Source organism: Sciurus vulgaris, assembly GCF_902686455.1.
Source record: "Sciurus vulgaris genome assembly, chromosome: 9".
NCBI lineage: Eukaryota > Metazoa > Chordata > Mammalia > Rodentia > Sciuridae > Sciurus > Sciurus vulgaris.
Genome location: NC_136469.1, coordinates 57764737 through 57786774, shown reverse-complemented (window position 1 = coordinate 57786774; position 22038 = coordinate 57764737). Strand labels below are relative to the sequence as shown.

At 34.0% G+C, this 22038-nt stretch overlaps 1 protein-coding gene across 4 annotated transcripts in view; it reads left to right on the top strand.

The window, feature by feature from the left end:
- Positions 1–933: 933 nt before the first annotated feature.
- The window catches only part of BANK1 (B cell scaffold protein with ankyrin repeats 1), a 328435-nt gene continuing 307330 nt past the window's right edge, over positions 934–22038 (top strand). For 2 of the 4 annotated variants that reach the window (XM_079153818.1, XM_079153816.1), the window contains exon 1: positions 934–1241. In XM_079153818.1, coding sequence (XP_079009944.1) covers positions 1172–1241 — 70 coding nt within the window. In that variant the 5' untranslated portion in view covers positions 934–1171. The remainder of the gene's footprint in view (positions 1242–22038) is intronic. The other 2 variants (XM_079153817.1, XM_079153815.1) reach the window with 1 other exon arrangement.

Below are 22038 nucleotides of genomic sequence, written 5' to 3'. Positions count from 1 at the left end.
TAACATTTCACAAACTAGTCTTTTGTTCTAATATTTCAAATTCACAAAAAAATTAATTAGGAGGCTAGAAGAACTATTAGATAGTAAGTAAGTGTATCTATAATGGTTTTCAAAAATTTCTGGCATTTCATATATTTCTCCAAGTTTTCTACATTATGTTATAAAGTTCTGGTAACAAGTCCGGCTATGTGGGAAAAGCTAACACTTTTTTTTTTTTTTGGATACTAGATATTTATAGTATTCCTAAAAAAAAAAAAACTTTGTATAGAGAAATAGTTGCTGAGCCAGCCTTCCTTTAAGGTTTCTTTTATAAGAAGGGAAAGAGAGACATCGCAACCTTGTTCTATTACCACATCTTCAAGTTGATCTTCCACTTCAAAAGACAAATTCCTAGTTTTAAGTTTCTTGAGAGAAGAGACATTTATTTTAAGACTCTGGGGGCAACGACTTCGATATTTCTCCATCTTTGGAACGTAGGGGTCGGGCATGCTAGGCAAGTGCTCTATCATGGAGCTATACCACTGGCCCACCCCATAAACACCATTATTTAAATCCATGACAGATTTTCTACTGGCCCATTTCTGAATTGGAGCAAAGGATAGGGAATAAGTTTTACAGGGGATTTACATCAGTTTACAACATATGTATGAACCAAGCCCAGAAAGTCTGAGTAAAATAAAGTATTTGAAAAAATTACATTTATTTCTCTATGTATTCCCCTGGCGATCATTCCCCCTTTCCAACAAATGTCCACCTTAGGCACCCCTCATTTCTTCCAGCAGTGGAGGTAATGTGGGAGCCCTAGAATGGGCAAGAAGAGCTACAGTCACGGATAATATAAGCCTCAAAATCCCCCCCGGTGAAAAGGTGAGGAGGGAAACGGAGCCAGAGAGTACCACGAGAAACCGAGGCAGTCTTCTGAAAACGCGATGAAAGAGCAAGCCCCTGAGCAGTTTCACTTCCTCGGGGCAGCCAGCAAAGCCCAGCCCTGGCCTGTGGTCTGAGTCCCGCTGCGTTTCCGGAGACCCGGGCCACAGCCGCCGCGGGTGGGACGCAGGCTCAGGAGCGCGCGGACCAAGAGCTGAGCTCGCCGAGCCTCTCTGGCCTTGAGATCCAGGCCGGGCCGCGAGGGCTGCAGTCCCCACATCTCTGGCTTCGGTCAGTCGCTGCAATGCTGCCTGCAGCGCCCGGCAAGGTAGGCGGGAGCCTGGACCCGCCTTTCCCTGACCTGGCGCCCACAGGTGGGTGCTCTCGCGTTCGGACGGGTTGGATGGGGGGCCGCCCGGGAGGACTTTGTGTACTTTGCGGAGACCAAGGGCCACCATTAGACAATAACTGTCCTCGGGCCACTGAGAAGGTTCCCCATTCTTCCCGCCACCGCGCAGCCAGTGGGGTTTCTTCTGTCCTGTCTTCTGGGATGGGGAGTCTGCACCCAGCAGGTGGGAGTGCGCTTCCACTTCTGGCCAGCGGGCAACCAGGAGCATAAGCAACTTCTGAGGAGCTGAAACTTTGCAGAGCGTCGGAACAGTGTCCTGAAGTTTCTAAAATCACTTTGCAACGTCTGTTAAAGCTCTAGGCCATTTTAAAATTCTACAAACAGCAAAACCTCCAGTTTGTAGAATCGCCCATTTACCTACTCTACCGAACAAAACCCAGCTAGGTAAATTGCTAGGATGCCCTGTGACTTGCCTCTCAGGTGGTTGTACATAGAACCTCTACCACCGCTACTAACTGGGTAAAGAGAAAGCAGTTTGGTTGAATATATAAATGGATTTATATTTTCAAATGCATGTTAGGGCAATTGTATTTCTTTCTGAAATATTTTCTAATGCCTTTGCAAAGTGTATTTTGATTATAAAGAGTGCTCCATATGGAAAGACTTAAAAAAAATCTTCACTAGGGTATTAATATTGGAGAGGTTCATGGTGAGAAATGCGGTTTCTGAATGAAATTCTGTTAATTTGTTGAACAGGATTAAATTCCTCATCCTTTACTTGCATTTTTAGGTAATGTAATTTTGTCTCTGCTTCTTTTCACTAGTGTATATTTTAATAAATCTGAAAGTTTGCTTTTCAGTAAAAATGGAAAATATATTTGTGGCAATAGAAAATGATACAAAAGGAATTAGAGCCCATGATATCTAAAAACATTAATATTTTAAGCACCGGACATTGATATTTTTGAGTACTGTGGTTAACATGAAGGGCAGTAGAGCAGCCTTTGCTAGCCTCCATAAATAAACTGACCACTTCTTAGAGCCCTAAGCAGATTTACCTCTTTTGTAATTTCAGTTTAACAATTTAGTCAAATAGAATAGGGCAAATTTTGTTCTAATGTTCTAAATTGAGCAGTTTACCTAGAAAAAGACTTTCATTTCACCTGATACTCAAGTAACCCTCTGAGACACTTGCTACGGAGAAAAGCTTGAGAGTGATAGGAGACAACTTTTATGTCTAACTGATCATTCTTGTTCCTCCATCATTTTCCCCACCTCCTTTGTTCCTTCTCAATTACTATTTATCACTTGTTTCAGTTACTTCCTTATTTGGTCAAGGGGAATGAAACTTTTCTTGTAATGAGTGATCTTTTGACATTAACCCATGCCTATCTTATTTAAATGTGTAGTCTTCTAAAAAAACTAGTTCCTTTTCATCTTCCCCACTTTTTAAATGGAGAGTTCTTCTATGAGAACTCTCTCTCTTCTCAGTGTAGGGTTTAGTCTCACGTGGCAACTGGGGGTCAGATGTTAGTTCACTGACCCCATTTAAGAGAAAACAAAACTGAGACCCAGAGAGGATTTTTCCCTTAAGTAGTAACAATTTAAAGATTACCTTTTATCTCCTCAGGAGAGTAGTAATGAGAGTGGGAAGTGGGAAACAGGGTTTCACATCTTCAAAGACTCGTAGTGACCACATCTGTGTGAACTGCCATCAGAGAGCTCTATCAATTTGTTCTGCAAAGATATAATAGGCAGTATTGAAACACAATGAAGGTGAAGTACAATGGATGAAAATTCTGATTAGACTGTGTTTTCTGGCTTATGTTTAACTAGATACTGTCCACCCAACAGGGTGATTCTTCCTCCATTTCATTGCAAAACCAATGATTTTTTTAAAAATTAAATTTAGCTGCTGCCTTTTAGGAGTAGGCATTAATATTTAGTAAAGCCCAGATTACTTCCTACCCCATACTTTTTATATTTTTATTGGTATTATTTGATACCTCAAATGAAAATAAAATAAACAATGACGTTTGACAACAAAAAGCATGAAGTAGAACTAGTATATATTTCTGTCTTACCATATGTTGGATATTTATACCTAGCTCTCTTCACTATCTTGAAGTCCTTGAAGATTTGAGGTTTTTTTGTTTGTTTTTGTTTTTTAAACTCCAATCTTCCAACATAGCCAACATCCTAGGCTGGCCCTACCTGAGAAAATACTCTAGTTATATAGTGGTGGCTGTCAAAACTTGCTTTCCTTTGGCTGGCCTGGAAAGATCCTGATTAGGTCACTTCTGCTGCAATTTTAAAAAGAGAGATTATAAAGTATTTTTACTTTAAGATGGAACAATTCAGAAATATAATTGCTAAAAGTTTCAGGCTTCAACCTCAGCATATCTGGTGTTACACTTGAATTAGCAGAGGGAATTTTACTACATGGGTCTGAGTAGACATCACAGTGCTCTGGCCTCAGCTAATGGTGGGCTCCAGATGGGGCTAGCCTGGCCCAGTTCCAGCTCCACTGCTTATCTGCTCTATGATCTTAGGTAAATAACTACATCTGTCATCATCTCTGTTGTTAATTAAAAAGCAGAACCTGGGTGATCAATAGCACATATTTGAAAGTTGTTAGAGATTAAAAGAGAAAATATAGTTGAAGTCCGTCTCAGAGTGCCATAATAAATAGTCATTGCTTCATATACTTTATTATTTTGACTCTTAGGTCATTGGTCAATAGTGTCATATCTACATATTAAAGGTAATGTTCTTACTGAGAAACTCCCTTATGTTGGCTGACAAGTGACTTAATAAACAAAGCAATCAAGCTCCCACATCAAAGCATTTTGGGGGATGTGACTTCCTGTATAAAGATACTGTCATATCTTTGGGATAAATGTGGTGTACCATTCTGAGAGGAGAAGAAAAGGTATCCTTAATGAGAACAATTAAGGACAGATTGATAAGAAGGGTACTAAACGCAAGCATTTTCAGGAAAGAATAGATCAGGAATGTAACAGGACAAAATGAGGCTGTGATCTATTTCCCATATCAAACAGTATTGTGTAACTCAATTTAGATAATGTATCACTGTTTGAAAAAATAAATATTAAACAAAAATATAGAATACTTCATATTATTAGATGAAGAACCTATTTTGCAAAAATATTTACTGCTGGATTAAAAAATATTGCAATCTAAAGTAAGGAGCATTATTCCTTTCAAATAGAAATCACATGTTCTTAAAGATTTAATGACTGTTAAAGCTGGCCTCGGTGGCACACACCTGTAATTGCAGTGACTTGGCAATGTGAGATAGGTGGCTTGCAAGTTCAAGGGTAGACTCAGAAAGTTAGCAAGACTATTGTCAGTTTAGTGAGACCCTGTCTCAAAATAAAAGAATTAAAAGAGCTGGGGATGTACTTCAGTGGTAAAGTACCCCTGGGTTCAATCCCTACTTTAAAAAAAAGAAGCATTAATGATTTTTACCTAATCAACTATGTTATAGTTGCTATTTTATTATTTTTTCACATATTATAAAATACCTTACAATGATTTTGGTGACAATTATGAAATAAGAATAGGAAGGGCAAGAATTTACAGAAGTCATTATTTAGAAATGCTATTATTTGCCTTGTAATTCTTTTCTCTATTAAATATAAAGAATGGAATCTAAGTTTTACTGCAGACATTGAGAGAGCCCAGGTGGTGAAAAATATCAGATATTGTGTGGAATTATTTCCCTCCTAGGTTTGTTTGTCACTTAGAGAAAAATAATGGACTTCTTAGACATTTACCACTGGATGCAAATTTCTTTGTTGTTTCCAAGTTTTCTGCACTGAAGTAATTCAGAAAGACAGTTTTCCTTTGTAATCATGACAAGTAATTCCTCAATGACTTGTAGTCATTTATAACATTTATAAAATTTTCTTTGTATCAATTTTATTAAAATAAGTTATGTTTTATTATGCAGTATGTCATATTTTCCTTTCTTTTAAGCTCCTCTGCCACTTTTCCATATGAGCAGTTCTCATTGCCTCATTTGTATATGTGCCCTGCGTTATAAAGACATATTGTAAAGTACAAGAACAGTTCCTGACTTGAAATTCCTTTCACTTTATTCCTTCTCATGCTCCTTCTCTTCCTCCTCCTCTTCCTGCTCCTCTGCCTCCTCCTCTGCCTCCTTCTCCACCACTTTATTTTTATTTCATATTTAATGAAGTTTAATTTCTCATTCTTCTGATTGTACATGATGTAGAATCTCACAGGTCGTATGTTATATATGTACGTAGGGTAATAATATCTGATTCATTGTACTCTCCATTCTACCCCCATACCCCCTCCCCTCCCTTCACCCCCCTCTACCTAATTTAAAGTAACTCTATTCTTCCCAAGCACACTGCTCCCCCTATTGGGTATTAGCATCCACATATCAGAGAAAGCATTCAGCCTTTGATTTTGGGGGATTGGCTTTTTTGGGGGGGATTGGTTTAGCATGATATGCTCTTTCTTTTGATCTAATAGACCCTGAGGAAAAACTCTCATCCTTTGGTCAAAATCAATATTCTCATTTTTTTTTAGCCATAAATTATGTGTTTGTTCAGAGCAATAAAGTAGTGTCAAGGGCACTTGAAAGTTTGACCTTCTTTTAATAGCTACCATTTATTAATTGTGCTCCTACTTTGAATTTACATGAATGAACATTATGTTACCTTGATAAGGGAGAACATCAGAAGAGTAGCTCCTACTCTCTATGAGAAATCCATTTTCAGTATAATTATGTGAAAATATTTAATAATTTAATAATGTATTATGTTTTTTCACCTATGAAAATTTTCAGACTGTTAAAGTTGGAATATTTAAGTTACCATGTTTTTTTGAGGGCACAATGAAGAAACAATTACAACTATAGAATATGTCTTGTTAATGTCTGAAAAATCTCCAAGGTTTATACACTTTATTTGAACTTAATAAGTGCAGTTTAAAATCTTAGGGGATAAATGCATTCTTAGGTCACTATGGAAAAAGTGAAATAAAATTGAGGCAAACATCTACTTTGGTTTTAATTTAATGAGATAATTTCCTTAATTCTCTCTCACTGTTTTTCAATAAGTGCTTAGAACTTTCATCTTCTAGACATTTTTCTGTAGGTTAGAGATCATTCCTTTACCTGTCATTCCACACCCACAGAGAATGGGTACAACCATATAAATCATTCAGATTCCCAGAAATCCACTTGTAGGCTGAGAATAGATGCTTGATTCAGAGACAGCTGGCCAACTGGCTGCTTAATAGCCTATGACTTGTAGATGAGTTTACATAGACGTGTTGATCCCAGAAAGCTCATCTTTCTTTTAAAAGAAGAAAAGGGTAATAAGATTGTTGTCGGTGAGGATCAATATTTGATCTGATATTCAGTACAGGTTGACAGCCAGTTGCCTTATATGGAAGAAGGATAAGTGGTGGAAGAATTGAGGCGGTCTGAAAGAAGAGGGCAATGGGGATTTTTTGATGTTCTAATGCCCGGCTATGTAAGACCCAGTTGCGCTTGTTTGTTGGCAATGAAACTGCCCAGGGTATCATTACAATTGCCTTCTCTTTGAAGGGGTGGGAGGAGTATCGGAGCTAGAATACTTTATCTATCAAAAACTCACACTTCCATTCCCACAAGTGTCTTGTTTTTAGAAAGTTGTTGCGTTTGATAAAATGATGTCCTGGTGTATCTTCCGCTGAAAATTAAGCAATCTGAGAATTAAGTATCTTCCTTTTGTGCACTAGGGATACAGTATAAGTAAGTCCAGTGGTCCTCCAGGTAAGAATATTTGGAGTTTTCTGGCTTTATTACTGGAGTTTGAAGAAAGTCCATGCAGTTATTTTTAAGCTTGAAACGCAAGTGCCTAGAGTTGACAAGATAAACATTTACATAAAAGTTAATATTGTGAGTCGTTCAGATGTTTAGAATTTCAAATTGTGTAGTTATAAAGTTATAACAATAGTATAACATTTTTCTACTTTTTACAGAATAGTTTCATTTGTTTGAAAAATTTATTACTTACTGATTCTGGCAAATTTTTAAAGTCTGTTTAAATTTCAGTATACAAAGTGAAAGAATGGTTGTGACATTTATCATAGCAAAAGAGGAAGAGGAGATATAAATGTAACATAATTTACTAGAAATTATCTCATTCCTCTTGGCTCATGAAGAAAAATGGCATCACTGGCAGGCCATTAAGAAGACTTTATATACAATGCCAGTGGATTAATATCAGTCTGAAGTGATTTAAGTATTGTACTTCAGAGATTTAGTCCTTTAACAGCATATTTTTCTGTAACAGAAAATATAGTATACATATTAAGCAATAATATTTTGATAAAGGGATTTATGATCATCTTGAAAAACAGATCAGCATTTAATTTGTTCTTGCTAAACTGTAGAGATATCAATAAATTAATAAGTTCAGGTACAACCGATGATGGGGGTGAAGGAGGCTGAGAGTGACAAAACAAAGGTTACAGTATGACAAAGTTACACTCACCGTGTTACAACAACAAGGGGGAGATTTGCAGAGAAAGGAACTGGAAAGGCAAACCAAAGCTAAAATTTCATAGACCCATGTAAAAAGTTTCCTTTATATAATGGGTAGATCTTGAAGAGTTTTAAGCAGTGGCAGGACAGATTCACTTTTTCTTAGAACAGCGCATCAGCTGCTGTTGTCATAAGGAAGAGTGCTGCAGTGGGAGATGGTAATCAGAAATTTACTGGCCAATCAAATACAGCAAGAAGTGGATGACTTATTAAAACCCATTACCTACATACCTTTGTGTGATACAATAGACCTGAGGCCTAGGGAGGATGGGATGTGCAGAATAACTCTTACGCTTATGGCACAACAAAACAGGAGGATCATGAAATTGTCATTCACTCCAGTGGAAAGGATTGAGGAATCAGGTAGAAACTGAGAGATCATGAAAGAAGATCAGGATTTCCATTTTGGAAGTAACACTTGAGGAGCATTTCAGCCCAGTGATGCTTAACCACTGAGCCACATCCCCAGACCTTTTTAATATTTTATTATTTTAGAGATATTATTTTAATATTTTAGAGATAAGGTCTGGCTAAATTGCTGAGGGCCTGGCTAAGTTGTGGAAGCTGGCTTTGAACTACTGATCCCCTACCCGAGGCTCTCTAGCCACTTGGAAAACAGGCATGCACCACAGCACCTGGTGAAAGCAAGCGTTTCTGTGTTGGTAGAGACAGAAGTTTCACTCAGAGAGATTGAAATGAAGGAAACCAAGAGTGCGAGAGCAAGAATTCAGAAACAGAATATTTCAGGAAAGCTGGAGTGGTCAACTGGCCAGAAGAAGAAAAGGCAAATTGAGAACTGAAGTTTAGTCAGTGGATCTGGATCCTGAAACTTGGAGTTGACGTTAGGAAGAGAAGTAGTAGCTCTGCAGAGGGGATTAGCCAGATGGGAATGAAGGGAAGGTTCCAGGTAGAGGAGGATGTATACATGCTGTAGACACATTTGGTCACATGGCTGTCAAAAGAGTAGATGGAGGAAACTTGGGTTTGACGAAAGTTGTTCATTTTTATTTTCAAGATCAGTGGTACTGCAGTAATATAATTGTGCTAAAAACCTTATGGGATCATATCAAAGGGGATTTTTTTTTCTCTCTATGAAAGTTTCATAGGAGACTTCCATAAACTCCATTAAGAATCCATTTTTATGTGTACTTTTATCTTGTGTGTTCATTTATTTATGTCTCATTGTTCTTCCTCCTTTTTAAATTTTTTTTCCTTCTATGTTTCTGGAGCCCTTCTTCCCCCTTTTATTTTTTAGGGGAAGGAGGTATGGCTCTTAATGGAAAATAAATAACTGATTTTTTTGTGTGACAATATTGGCATAATGTAAAAATATTATGTAGCTCCACTTTCTATAGAACATCCCTTTTTATTAGTTGGAATCCACGCAACATTACAACACCACCCTTCCATATACTTTGAGATATATCAGTATATATCTCTATTTCTATCATAATCACTTGATTAAAAATTCAACCATGAAAAAGTCTATACAACTGTCTGAATCCAAGAGACTGAGTATTGCTAAATAAAAGCACATTCAAGCTGACTATATTACAAATTTAGGCAATGGTTATTACATATTAGTTATTGACATAAAATTTTGACAATAAAAGATTGTGAGCTCAAATCATACCCTATATTAAGGATGCAGAAAACAGATTTTTCTATTATGATTCAGTATTATAATCTTACATGTTTTCTGTCTGTTGATGGACAAAACCTGTAGCACAAAAATTGAAAGTAAAATCTCCCTATAATTTTTACAGTGATAACTGTTGAAATGTTATTGTTTGTTGGGTTATAATAAATGATAGTAATTAAATTAATTTCAAAGAGCTTAGTGTTGCAGTGTGGTTGTTAGAAATGTAAACTACATATGTCACTTGCATTTATTATTTGTACTAAATTTCTGTTGGGTAGCACCGCTCTCAACTTTCAGAAAAATATTCTAGTGAAATAGATCAGAAAATTTTCTTCTCTCTAACGATATATTATTGAATATATTATCAGATTATTCTCATAGAAATGCTAGCAAAATTAGCAATTACTCTGGCAGTTTAGAAAGAACTATTGTTCATAATTCCAATCAGAGGTATTTTCGTATAGTATTTTGCTATTATTTTAATTAGCATTTTTCTCATGAAACTGAGTATTTTTATGTTTCTTTGGTATTTGGATTTGATCTTTTGTCTATTATGTATTCATATCATTTACTCATTTAAATTATGATTTGTGTCTTAAAAACTGTAAGACAACTAACATGTTGAATAATTAGGCTATCATGCATCATAAGTATTTTTCTTATCACAGATAGTTTTGTCATATTTCTTGCCACTGAACACTTTTAAACACTCATTGTGTTAAATATGCTTATTCTTTCTTTCATATTTTCTGTTTCTTGTCTTGACTAAAGGAGTTTAGAACCACTGTGTTACACATGTAGTTTTCTACATTTTTTCCTGAGATTTTAATTTTTGTGCTTGAATAGCTAAAGTGCCTGAAATTTCTTTTTGTACATGGCATGAAACAGGAATCCAACTTAATTTTTTAAACTAAAGGAAGTTAGTTAGGAAATCAGCATTTATTAAGTGAACCACACTCTCCCCAGTGATTTGAATATAACCTCTTTGTTATGCAGGGAAGTTTAATATATCCTGAATTTTCTATTCGTATGATATTATGCTAGTGTATGTGTTTATTCCTAAGCCAATATCTTCTAAAGAAAGTTCTTTCAAGCAATCTTTCACAATTTTTTTGGCTACCATTTATCTTCTATTCTTCCACTTATATACAAAGATTATTTTATCTAATTCTTCCCATGAAAAAATTGAGATTATTAACACATGGTTTAGAGGCATTTAATACAAAGCAGTGATAGATTTTAAGCAGAAATAAATTTAATGAAGGGAATTAGGTTTTTATATAGTTGATGTAAAGGAAATGGGAATAATCTCTAGGCTGGGCTACCAGAAACAATTTAGCTAACTAACCCAATAGGGGATCTAACTAAATCAGCAAGAAGAAAGAGAATCAGCTGCTGACACCAGGAACATATTAGTGTCAAGTGCCCAAGAATATCTGGCTCTGGCTCCTTAGCCACTCCTATTGTACAAAAAACAAAAAAACCAAAAAACAAAAACAAAAACAAAAAAAACAAACATATTTTAGTTCATTGCTTATGTTTATATGTTGATTTGGGGAGAATTAATTTTAACATGCCAGTAAATCTTGTACTGAATTAATTTGGGCAGAAAATTATGTCTTATAAAAGGTGATAGGTCTCAGAAGAAATAATATAGTAACTTGGTTTACTTAAATCAAATGAGAAAGTTGGTAACTTTCCACTCATTCATGTTACAATCACATGAACGTTGAACTTTTCCAATATCAATCACATGAACTTTGAACTTTTCCAATGTGGTTCTGTGAACAAATGTAGCAAGATATTGTTTTCCATATTTAAAGAGTCTTTTCATGTTAGATTTTTATCCCCAAATTCATTCCATTTTATCATTCATTGGAAATTTTCTCTGCATTGATATTATGAGAACCAAAAAGTCTAATTTTTATTAGTTAATATAAATTGCATGAGGTGCAAAAATAAAATATCTAGGGCCTTTTTTGAGGAATTTGAAAAACATATCTTTGGATAGGCATATAGAATTGCAATGTAAATTATGTCAAGATTATCCTTTGTATTATAGACTAGTCAAATTAATCTCCTAGTCTCCCCCGGTTCCTTATATTTTTAAAGATAACTAAATTAATTTTAAAAGGTTACTAAAGCCCCAATATTTACATCTGTAGGCTGATTATACTGATATCTAGATTTTTATATATCGACTCATTCATATGGGATCTGTGATTCATATGACTTTGAGAAAATTATTTAACTATTTTAAAATTTGATTTCTTTATATCTGAAATAGTTATAATATACTTTATAGGTACAATGTAATTCTGTATGTAAATTGTCTGGAGAATGCATAGTAAATATTACTACCTTCTGCATGAGGTGGTATTCAACTCTCACGTTTATCAAAAGGAATGTGTTTACATAGCTAATTCATTGCACTTCTGGGTCATGTATATATAAATATTTGGACAGAGATCTTCATATAAATGTTCTTTCATATTCTCCTGATTAATTTTCTCATCACTATGTTGAACACCATAATTTTTCAAACATATGTATCTTGGCTACAAATTGAACTTGATAAAACCTATGATCTGCTATAAAAACAAATTATATGGTATTACATGTGAAATTATGAGTTGTCTTCAGGGAAAATAGTTAATGGTTAAGGAAAGTTTCTCATTTTGATAATATAATTCAATTTAGAAATAATTTTTAAATAAGAATGTGGATTTTTTCCATTTCTTTATTCTTGTAGAAAATATGTTCCACAAATATATCATATTTCCCCCCTAACAAAACAAACGACAACACATACAAAATGATTGGACTGTAGTGGAGTTGACTTGGAGTCTCTTAATGAATTTTGTGACAAAGGCATTTCTAATATTATCATACAGGTAAAAGTATTATTTAATAGAGTTGAACAGGTAAAACTCTACTGACATATTCAAAATTATTTAAAAGATGCCCGAGCTTATACCTTAGGGTATACATTTATAAGGTATAAAATATCCCACCTAGATCTTTGAAGGCCAACAGAATAATATGGTTTTCCCAAGCAACTTTCTAGTTTTAAATAATGCATGTTTAATTAGGAATAATTAAAGTTATGAAAAGAAAAAAGGAACAACGTTTCTATTTCTTTTATTGAGGACCAGTCTACTGAGAAGTTACCAATTAAAACATATTGCTTTTCTACTTTTCCACTGGAGAATATAGATGTCATTAAAATGTCTGTTGTGTTTATTTGTAGTTTTTTATTACCTTATGACCCTTGGAACTATTTTCTAATCTGGTGTATATCATAAATGCATCTCTTAGTAGTTGTAGTACTTTTCCTAACTTTGTTACAAGATCTCTGTATACCTTGTGTTTTCATCAATAAATGATGAAAGATACAGTAAAACATGCAACAGATTTGGGGCTTTGTAATTGCAGTTGTCAGGTGAGTAGGTGAGTCCCCATGTGAGACAGGACTAAGGGAGACCCCTGATTTTCTTGCCTGTGGTCAATACCTGAAGAACTTGAACTTGTGCTTCTAGGAGGGCTTTATTCCTTTAGTACTCTATTCTCCAAACTGTATTCTGTGGTGTACATGTTCCTTAGAAAAAGTTTCCTGTGGTGAAATAAGTTTTGAATATGCATTTTAGGATATTCAGGTGAGCTAAGAAATTCTGCAACTAACCATGCATCAACAATTTCCTCCAACATACTGTTTCACAGCAGACTTAACCATGGATGCATTGCGAGCTCAACACTGGCAGAGAAATAATTTCTTTTGCACAGAATGGTCATCCCTATTAAATGACGGATAGTTCTTTGGTGGATGGTTCTTTGATCCAAAGATTGGTACCACCCCTTTTAGCTGTTTCCTTAGTACTGTGTATCACATAATGTAAATAAAGTGCTGGTCTTTTCTTGATGGCCTTGTTTTGATTGAGTGAGAGAGAGGGAAATAAGAATAGAAACTGGAGAGATAATAGAGTATGAAAAATGGCATTGTTAGGCTGAATTAGGCTGCGTGCCCTTCTCTCTAGTTCCTTTCTGGTTGATTTCAGCTATTTAGGTAGGATGACCATGTGGTGGCCTAGAGAAGATCAAGAAAAATTCCAAGATGACTACCTATTAAAGAAATAAAGTGTGTGAATGAAATGCAACTAGTAAAGTGTGCAATTAATTCTAAATATAAGAATATTTTGGGTGTGTGTGCTTATGCAGTTGAGGTTTAAATAGCACATGTATCTGAATAAATCAAATGATTCTAGAGGAATTTTCCTATTAGACCATGTAAACCTGCCACTATGTCAACAATCAGATAAGTTATGTGACATCTCATTGTTTAATTATTGAGATTTCATTCATTAAAACATTCCAAAATTTAGAATAATTTGACTAGAAGGACCACCAACAGATTGTTTTCTTGTTAGAAATGTTTGTCAGTAAAACACATATATGAAGCAAACATACTGACTCCTAAGAGTCATCCAAGCAAATTTTTGTTGAAATATTTTTCTTCTTTAAACAATAACATAATCTAAAGTTCCAGAAGGAAATGAGGGGGGGGTGGTATGAAAAATAGTGGAATGAGACAGACATCATTACCCTATGTACATGTATGATAACAACGAATGGTATGAATCTACATCATGTGCAACCATAGAAATGAAATGATGTACCCCATTTGTGTACAATAAATCAAAATGCAGTTCATAAAAAATAAAAAATAAATAGTTATAAAAACAATAACAAATTATATAAATGCAAGTAATTTAAACAGAGAATAAGTTTTACATTTTGTAGGTTGACTAGTTTAAAATGTAGAACCAGCATTAATATGACAATGTCTCTTATTATTCAATAGATTGGATGCTCTTTAAAGGAAGGGGTAAACCCTAAAATCAGTTCAACAGAGATAAATACATTGATGGATATTGATTGATTAGCTACTTCAAAGAGTGACATTGGGGTAGCTAATAATGTTTATGAAAATTGATACAGCTATAGCCACTTCCAAATGTCCCTCTTCTGGGGTATGCTGAATGCTGCATTTCTGAATGTCCTTAAAATTCTTATATCTAATTTTGGATTAAAACCTTAGTTTTGCTATCTTTTTCAAGTTATTGGGTTTGCAGAAAAGCTTCCTTTGATTATGAAAAAAAAAAAAAAAAACCACGAGAACTCATGGAGTCTTTTACACAAAGATAAGTTTAAAGCATTTATCGATATTAAATTAACTTTTAATCAGATAACAAATAGGCTTGTGGTTTTTACTAAGATATCTATAACCTCTTAATAGAACTTAGAATGAGTAGCAATTTGGAATATCTTCCAGGATAAATAAAGATGAGAAGGACGACTAAAATCTAAAAGCAAATTAAACTAAATAACCTGTGTGTGTATCTATGAGATTAATACGCTTTATTTTTTTAAGGTAAAACATGAACATAATTGAAAATATGCAATTACAAAAAAAAGCATAAATAAAACATGTCTGTTTAGTTCTGGTTTTAATTTTTCTGTGCTTACATTCCATAGCTTTACTTGTTCAGCTTTGTAGCTTTAATATTTGTTTATGCACTTTATACTTAATTTGTATGACTTTTTGATAAAGTGTCATTCAAATATGGAAAATTCCCAATAATTCATTCAATTAAAGAATAGATCATTTTCTATATGAAATTATACTAATTAGCTAAAGAATGATTGAATATGTTTCAATAGTATGGAAATAAATTTTCTTGACTCTAGATTCAAAGTCAATTAAACACAAAATCAAATTCTGACTCTGTCACTAACTGACCCTAACATATTGCAAGCGTGCAGCCCGGTTGATACCTAGAAGGTGTTGTATATACTGAGCATCACATTTGTTACTCATGAGAATACTTGATTCATGTTAGTTATTTAGTTAACATCTCTTGTCTTAAAAGAATAACACTGTTGAAATGATAAAATTTTCTCTAGACTTTTGCACTGAGGATATTCTTGAGAAACGGTGGACTAAAGCCTCTGTAATCCTATGCAGGGGTACTTGTGCTGCATTCATTTATTCTTCAAAATATTTATTCTTCTCCTGTGCTAGGTTCAGGGATACACAAAAGGTGGGTATAGCCCTCAGGTGGGTATAGTTCACTGTATTTAAGTGAACTAGTGATCAGCAGCTCTATTTCATTTTATCTTCCCCTTAACTTAACCTCAGATGACTCAAAAACCCTAAGCTTGCAGAGGTTTGAATAATGGAGTCATGAGAAATAATTAGCAGGGACAGACAACAGCTGATTGTCTAACTGGAGGAGTGAGTCCTGAAGCACAACCTCTCTTCCAGAAAGTTGCCACTCATTTTCAGAAAGCAGTCATGAGTACAATTCCCTGAGATGTGCTTTGCAAGTTTTCATCATTCTTAAAAGAACTTCCCTGATTTTTGACTCTTTTGCCTGTTCACATGTTTAAAAAAATTTTTTTAGATTGATTTTTTAACCTTAAATATATTTTAAAGGAGTGTTTTATATCACTACCATAAGTGAGAAACTGTTACTACATGCCATAAGTGGAAGGTGACCATACAGATGTACAGATTGAAAGTAAAACTGTGTTGAAAAAATTATAGTCATGGATGGGCTCCAAGCATGTTAGCTTACTGTTCTTTGATGGTGCAGGGGTTCATGGAGTCCCAAGAGCTCCCACAGTGTCCTTGTTGGAGAGGTATTCTAAGGGGACTGATTTTCTTTCTCATTGACTCCCTGTTGCTGTGTTTCCAAGAATTTGCACCCCACCCACTAGAAAATGCAGATTTCACTTTCCACAGGTTGAGTGAACTTTCACTTAGTGCATACAGGTGTCAGAAACCACAAATGCTCTACAAACATTTATCACCTTTAATTCTCACAACAGCCAATTTCCAAGAGGTGTTATCCGTGTGTCATAAGTGGGGAACGTGTGCACAGAGAAGAAAATTATTCCTTCCAGGTCATGTAACTAATGGATAATGGAGCTGGATTTTGATTCCAGGACAGCCTAAATCTAAAACCTTGTCCCATTTTTTTTCAGTGTATGTCTCTCTGAAATAAACTCATTTCATTCTCACACAAATGTGTATCTATACTCATTTCAGGAAGTTATTCTGTTCATGTGTTTGTTTCTATTTTTCTAATAAATACAATAGGAGTCGTTTTATTAGAAAAAGGTGTAGCATGAAAGACTATTTTGTTACCTGAGCATTCTTTACTAGCACAGTTTCTAAACTAATAGTAAAGAAATAGTTTTCCTATTTCAAGGTTCATAGGGTGAATGAAGTAACAGAAAGTGAAATATCTAAAATATAATGCTAAAAAAAATGTCTTTAATGATTCCAATAAGGTATTTAAAATCACGAAAGCTGTAAGGCAGATGTGATTAAAATATACCGTAAAATGTTAATAATGAAAAGTTAAGAATTCAGTGCTACTAATTTACATATGCGTAATGTTTTGCATCCTCAGAGGAATTTTCAAACCCTCATTAATTGAGTCTTAGAAAATTCTTCTAATGTATCATTTTCTTTGACTTGATGGGAAATCTAAGCGATTCTGATTTAAGCTACTTAATTAGGATTATCCCAAGAATACTGTGTGAAGAAAAACAGAAAGTGTCATGCACATCTATCTGTTTTATATCAGAGGGCTTTAGGACAAGGAGAGAAGGAACTAGAGTTGGAATCAGTGTTCAGATGTTGTGGTAGGCAGAATTCCTCAAAAACTTCTGTGTCCTACTCTTTGAACTTTTGAATGTGTCAGGTTATATGGCAAAGGGAAATTAAGGTTCTGGATGGGATTAAGACTGCTAATTAGTTAGAGAAATGCAAATAAAACCTACTCTAAGATTTCATCTCACTCTAGTCAGAATGCCAATTGTTAAGAATACAAGCAATAAGTGTTGGCAAGGAAAAAGTTACACTCATACACTGCTGGTGTGACTGCAAAATGGTGCTACCACTATGGAAGACAGTATGGAAATGCCTCAGAAAACTTGGAATGGAATAACCATTTGACCCACTTATTTCACTCCTCAGTTTATATTAAAGGACTTAAAATCAGCATACTACCGTGACTCAGCCACATCAATGTTTATAGCAGCTCAACTCACAATAGTTAAACCATGGAACCAAACCAGGTGCCCTTCAACAGATGAATGGATAAAGAAAATGTGGTATATATACACATTGGAATATTACCCAGCCTTAAAGAAGAATGAAATTATGGTATTTGCTGGTAAATGGATGGAACTAGAGAATATCATGCTAAGTGAAACAAGCCACTCCCCCAAAAAACCAAAGGACAAATGTTTTCTCTGATATGCACATGGTAAATTACTATAAGGGGGAGGTGCTGTAGAAGAATAGAGATACTTTGGATTAGGCAAAGGGAAGTGAAGGGAGAGGAAGGGGTATGGAGGTAGAGAGAATAGTACAATGAATCAGACATTACCCTATGTGCATATATGACTACACTACTGGTGGGATTCTACATCAAGTACAACCAGAAAAATGAGAAGTTATACTCCATTTATGTATGATGTGTCAAAATGTATTCTACTGTCATGTATAACTAGTTAGAGCAAATAAACACATACATACACACACAAAGATTGCTAATTAGCTGATTTTGAGATGGGGAGATTATCATAGATTCTCTAGATGGGTGCAGTATAATCTCAGAGTTCTTAGAAGGAGGCAGATGATGGAGGATCCAGAGAAGTGGCAGCATGAGAAAGACTTGGGGAAGTATCTTTGGCTTGAACATGGAGAATAGGGCCACAAACCCTGGCTGCCATGCCCTCTAGAAAATAGAGAATTCAGTTAAACAGATTGTTCCCTACAGCCTCCAAAATGAACCCTGCCAACCTCTCTATTTTTGCCTAGTGTAACCCATTTTACCAATTTCCAGAAATGTTAAAATAGTAGATTTACATTGCTTTATTATTACTATTATTATTTTTATTACTATTATTATTTGGTACTGGAGATTGAACCTAGGGTTGCTTAACCACTGAGCCACTTCCCTGGTCCTTTTTATTTTTTATTTTGAGACAGGATCTTCTTAAGTTCCTTAGGTCTTCACTTAGTTTCAGAGGCTGGCTTTGAATGTAGGATCCTCCTGTTTCAGCCTCCTGAGTCACTGGGATTATAGGCCTGCACCACTGTACCCAGCTTATGTTGCTTTAAAACTATTGTAATTCTGGTACTGTTTTACAGCAGTAATAAGCAACTAAGCACATGTGGCTCAGAAAAGGGAAGGGTAGGGTGAACACTACAGATAGGCCCCCAGTCAACAGGTGTTCCTATACTACAGTCTAGCTAAAGAATAAGATATATCAATGAAAACATAAGCTTTTATAAAATACGAAGAATACATCAATGTCACCCCTTAGGTTGTCATCTTTAACAAGATATAATAACAAATAAGTATTATTCATAATAAGTATGAATAAGTATAATATATAATGAATAAATATTCATTATTGGAACATCTTCATGGAATTCATGTTGTTTTCATAGCCAAACAAAAAAGAAAATGCCTATTATTATTTAGTTGCAATCAATGGTTTTGTCAGTTTAATTATCCTCATTGATACGACTACAGGATACTACTGCTATTAAAGTTCTTACCAGTACAAATGTGAACTTAGTAAGGCATATATGTTTTTAGTTCCTGGTTTGTAAGGAGTGCAAAATGACCTAAGAAGAATACAGGGTCATTACAAGGGCAAAATACACTAATGCTTGTGAAACATCCTGACAGTCACTGGCATATGTTAGGTCTCACTACTTTGTTAGCCTTTATTATTACTGTTATCATTATGGCCATCCTCCCTGCTATTGCTATCAGTGACTGCTCCGTGCCAGAACTAAGCCAGGCATATGTGTTTCATATTTTATCTCTAGACTCAGGACTGTTCCTGAGACGTTCTGTCAGACTTCTACTAGTCTTAGTGCTAGATGCTGTCTGCATTTATTAAATAAAGTCCTGTTCCATACCAACCCCTCAAAGACAAACATATTCTGAGAGAGACAACTGATTTAGATGTAGAAGTATTATTCTAATACTTTCAAAAGGTCAGTAGTAATATTTTATGGTCCTACTTTGTTTTAATATCTGAGGATATAAACCATTTTTAACCTGGGTAAGAAATAATTTTGATACCATTTTATCCTAATAATAAAATAATTGGAATAGAGCTGTTTTGTCAGGCATGGAACCATAAAGCTCAATTGTTTTAGGTTATTTTCTTACACAAAGAAAGTATGCGCATTGTAGAACATTTGAAGAATAGACAATAATATAAGAATAAAATTATAATACAACAGTGCTCTGTCCAGAAAGAGATATTGATAATATTTGTCATGAATTCTATGACATGAATTATATGTATTTACATTAAAAAACTCATATTGTTTTTATTATCATATAATTTCATTGTAATTTATACATTAATTCACGTTACAACTTTTAGTTTTTTAAATGTCAAACCTTAAAAACAGAGGGACATTTGTCAAACAGGGATCTTTTTTAAAATTTAGATATTTTTGTTTTGTAAATTGTTCAAGTCTGCATTTTATGATGCATAAGGGTTTATTAATATTTTCAAGGCAATATTTTTACACTGACTATAATAAATAAGATGAGAAGATTCCTCAACCCTAGATCTTGCTGAGATATTAAAATAATCTACCTGTGTTAAAGCGGTTTATACTAATCCATTTCCCTTTTATAATATGTAAGTCCCTTTCAAAGTAGGAATTATGCTTTTTAATCTTTTTATCCCTTAAAGTATGAATGGTAGTTTTTTTTTTAATACTAATCATTAAAAGATTATTAAATAAATGTGTAAACAAAGATATAAATGGAATTGATAAAGGTATTTGTGTCAACATTATAATACTTATGGGTGATTATAGTAAATTCTCCTGTTGAATTTCAAAAATCCATGATCTGAAAATCCAAATGATGGGTAAGAACTATAAACTGTTAGAGCAGTGAGGATGAGGGTTATAGAAAGGTAGAAAGGAAGATTATTTGGTTAACTATGACTGTCTGAAAGTATTAAGGACTTCTGAATATATCTGTTGCTGATTTTTAACTGATAATTATAAACTACATGGATATAAGTTCAAGTGGTAGATTTTTAAATGCTTATACCATCTTATTTTTTAAAACGCAAATAAAATGTTTTATTTTGGGAAAAATTCCATACTGTATTTGGAAAACTATTTCTCTCTATTGTATTTAAGTGTAAATAATTAAAAATCCTATTCAATAACTAAAGTGAATTACTAATATTATTTCAGAATAAATCGAAAACATTTACTTTTATATATTATTGGCGTAGCTCTATCTTTAAAACTTATATGTAGTATAGTGCTTCAGTTTGTGATGGACAGTATCCTGTTCATTTCAATAGGAAAGAAAAAAGCATAGATAATTTTAATATTTCTTTCTGGTTCTTCATATTCTAAAATCTTATTTCTTTGCCTGAAATTCATAAAAATTTGCATAGATCTTATTATATCATGTACTTCCAAATGTCAAATATTAATGAAACAAGCTCATCAGGAATTTCCAATGCTTCACTATTTCTGTTCAGAAAAGTTTAGTACTCAATCTTGTACAAAACAGCAGCCAAAAAGTTTGAACATTAATTTTCTTACCTATGTTACCATTCTGTTGTAATGTTACTAAGATGTCTACTCGGAATGTGGGAATTTAATGGTAAAATAATAACCTTTGTAAAAGTTAATATAAAGGGAATACTTAAAAATATTATTCACAACTTCATTAGATTATAAAATTTCCATCAAATCACCATCTACATTACTTTTTATAATTTTAGATAAATATTATAAATACAATATTCATTTCAGAATTATAATCCAATATTTAAGTGCATAATTTCAAACATCCTTTGTTTATAAATGAGTAATTTGTCCCTCATTTAACAAACAAAATTTTGAACAAGTTAATGATTTTAGGGAATTGAATAAATTACATACAGGCATTTAGTTTATTAAATAATATAAGCTATGTATTTTTTCCTCATACAAAAACCAAAAATCTCCATTTTCTTTATATATACATATATAATTAGTAAAATTTCAGAAATTAAGAACTGTGACTCTAATTGTCAGTTATGGTACTAGAAATACTGTCAGTATTAAAAAACAAAAACAAAAACAAAACCCTACAGTGCTTCTCAATCTTGCATGCACTTAAGAATCACTGGAGCACTTAGTTGCATGATGATTCTTTTTGGGCCCTCATTCTGGAAAATTCAGATTCTATCAAGCTTCAAAAGGTGGTTGTGATTTTGATAGGCCCTTGATCACACTTTGAGAAGAGAAGGGAGTTAATATGGGAGCAATGTAGTTCTTATCAAGTGTCGTTAAAAAGTTGAAGAATGTTCTAGAGTTATCTAATGTTTTGATCAATTGCTATCTTTTAAACTCGACACAGAAGTCTTGTATATAGTGAGAAATGGCCCCAGGAGGCCTTGGGGAGCTTCTGTGGGTGATAGGAAGGTCTACTATTTTCCTTCTGGTCAAGAATGGTTACCAATAATACA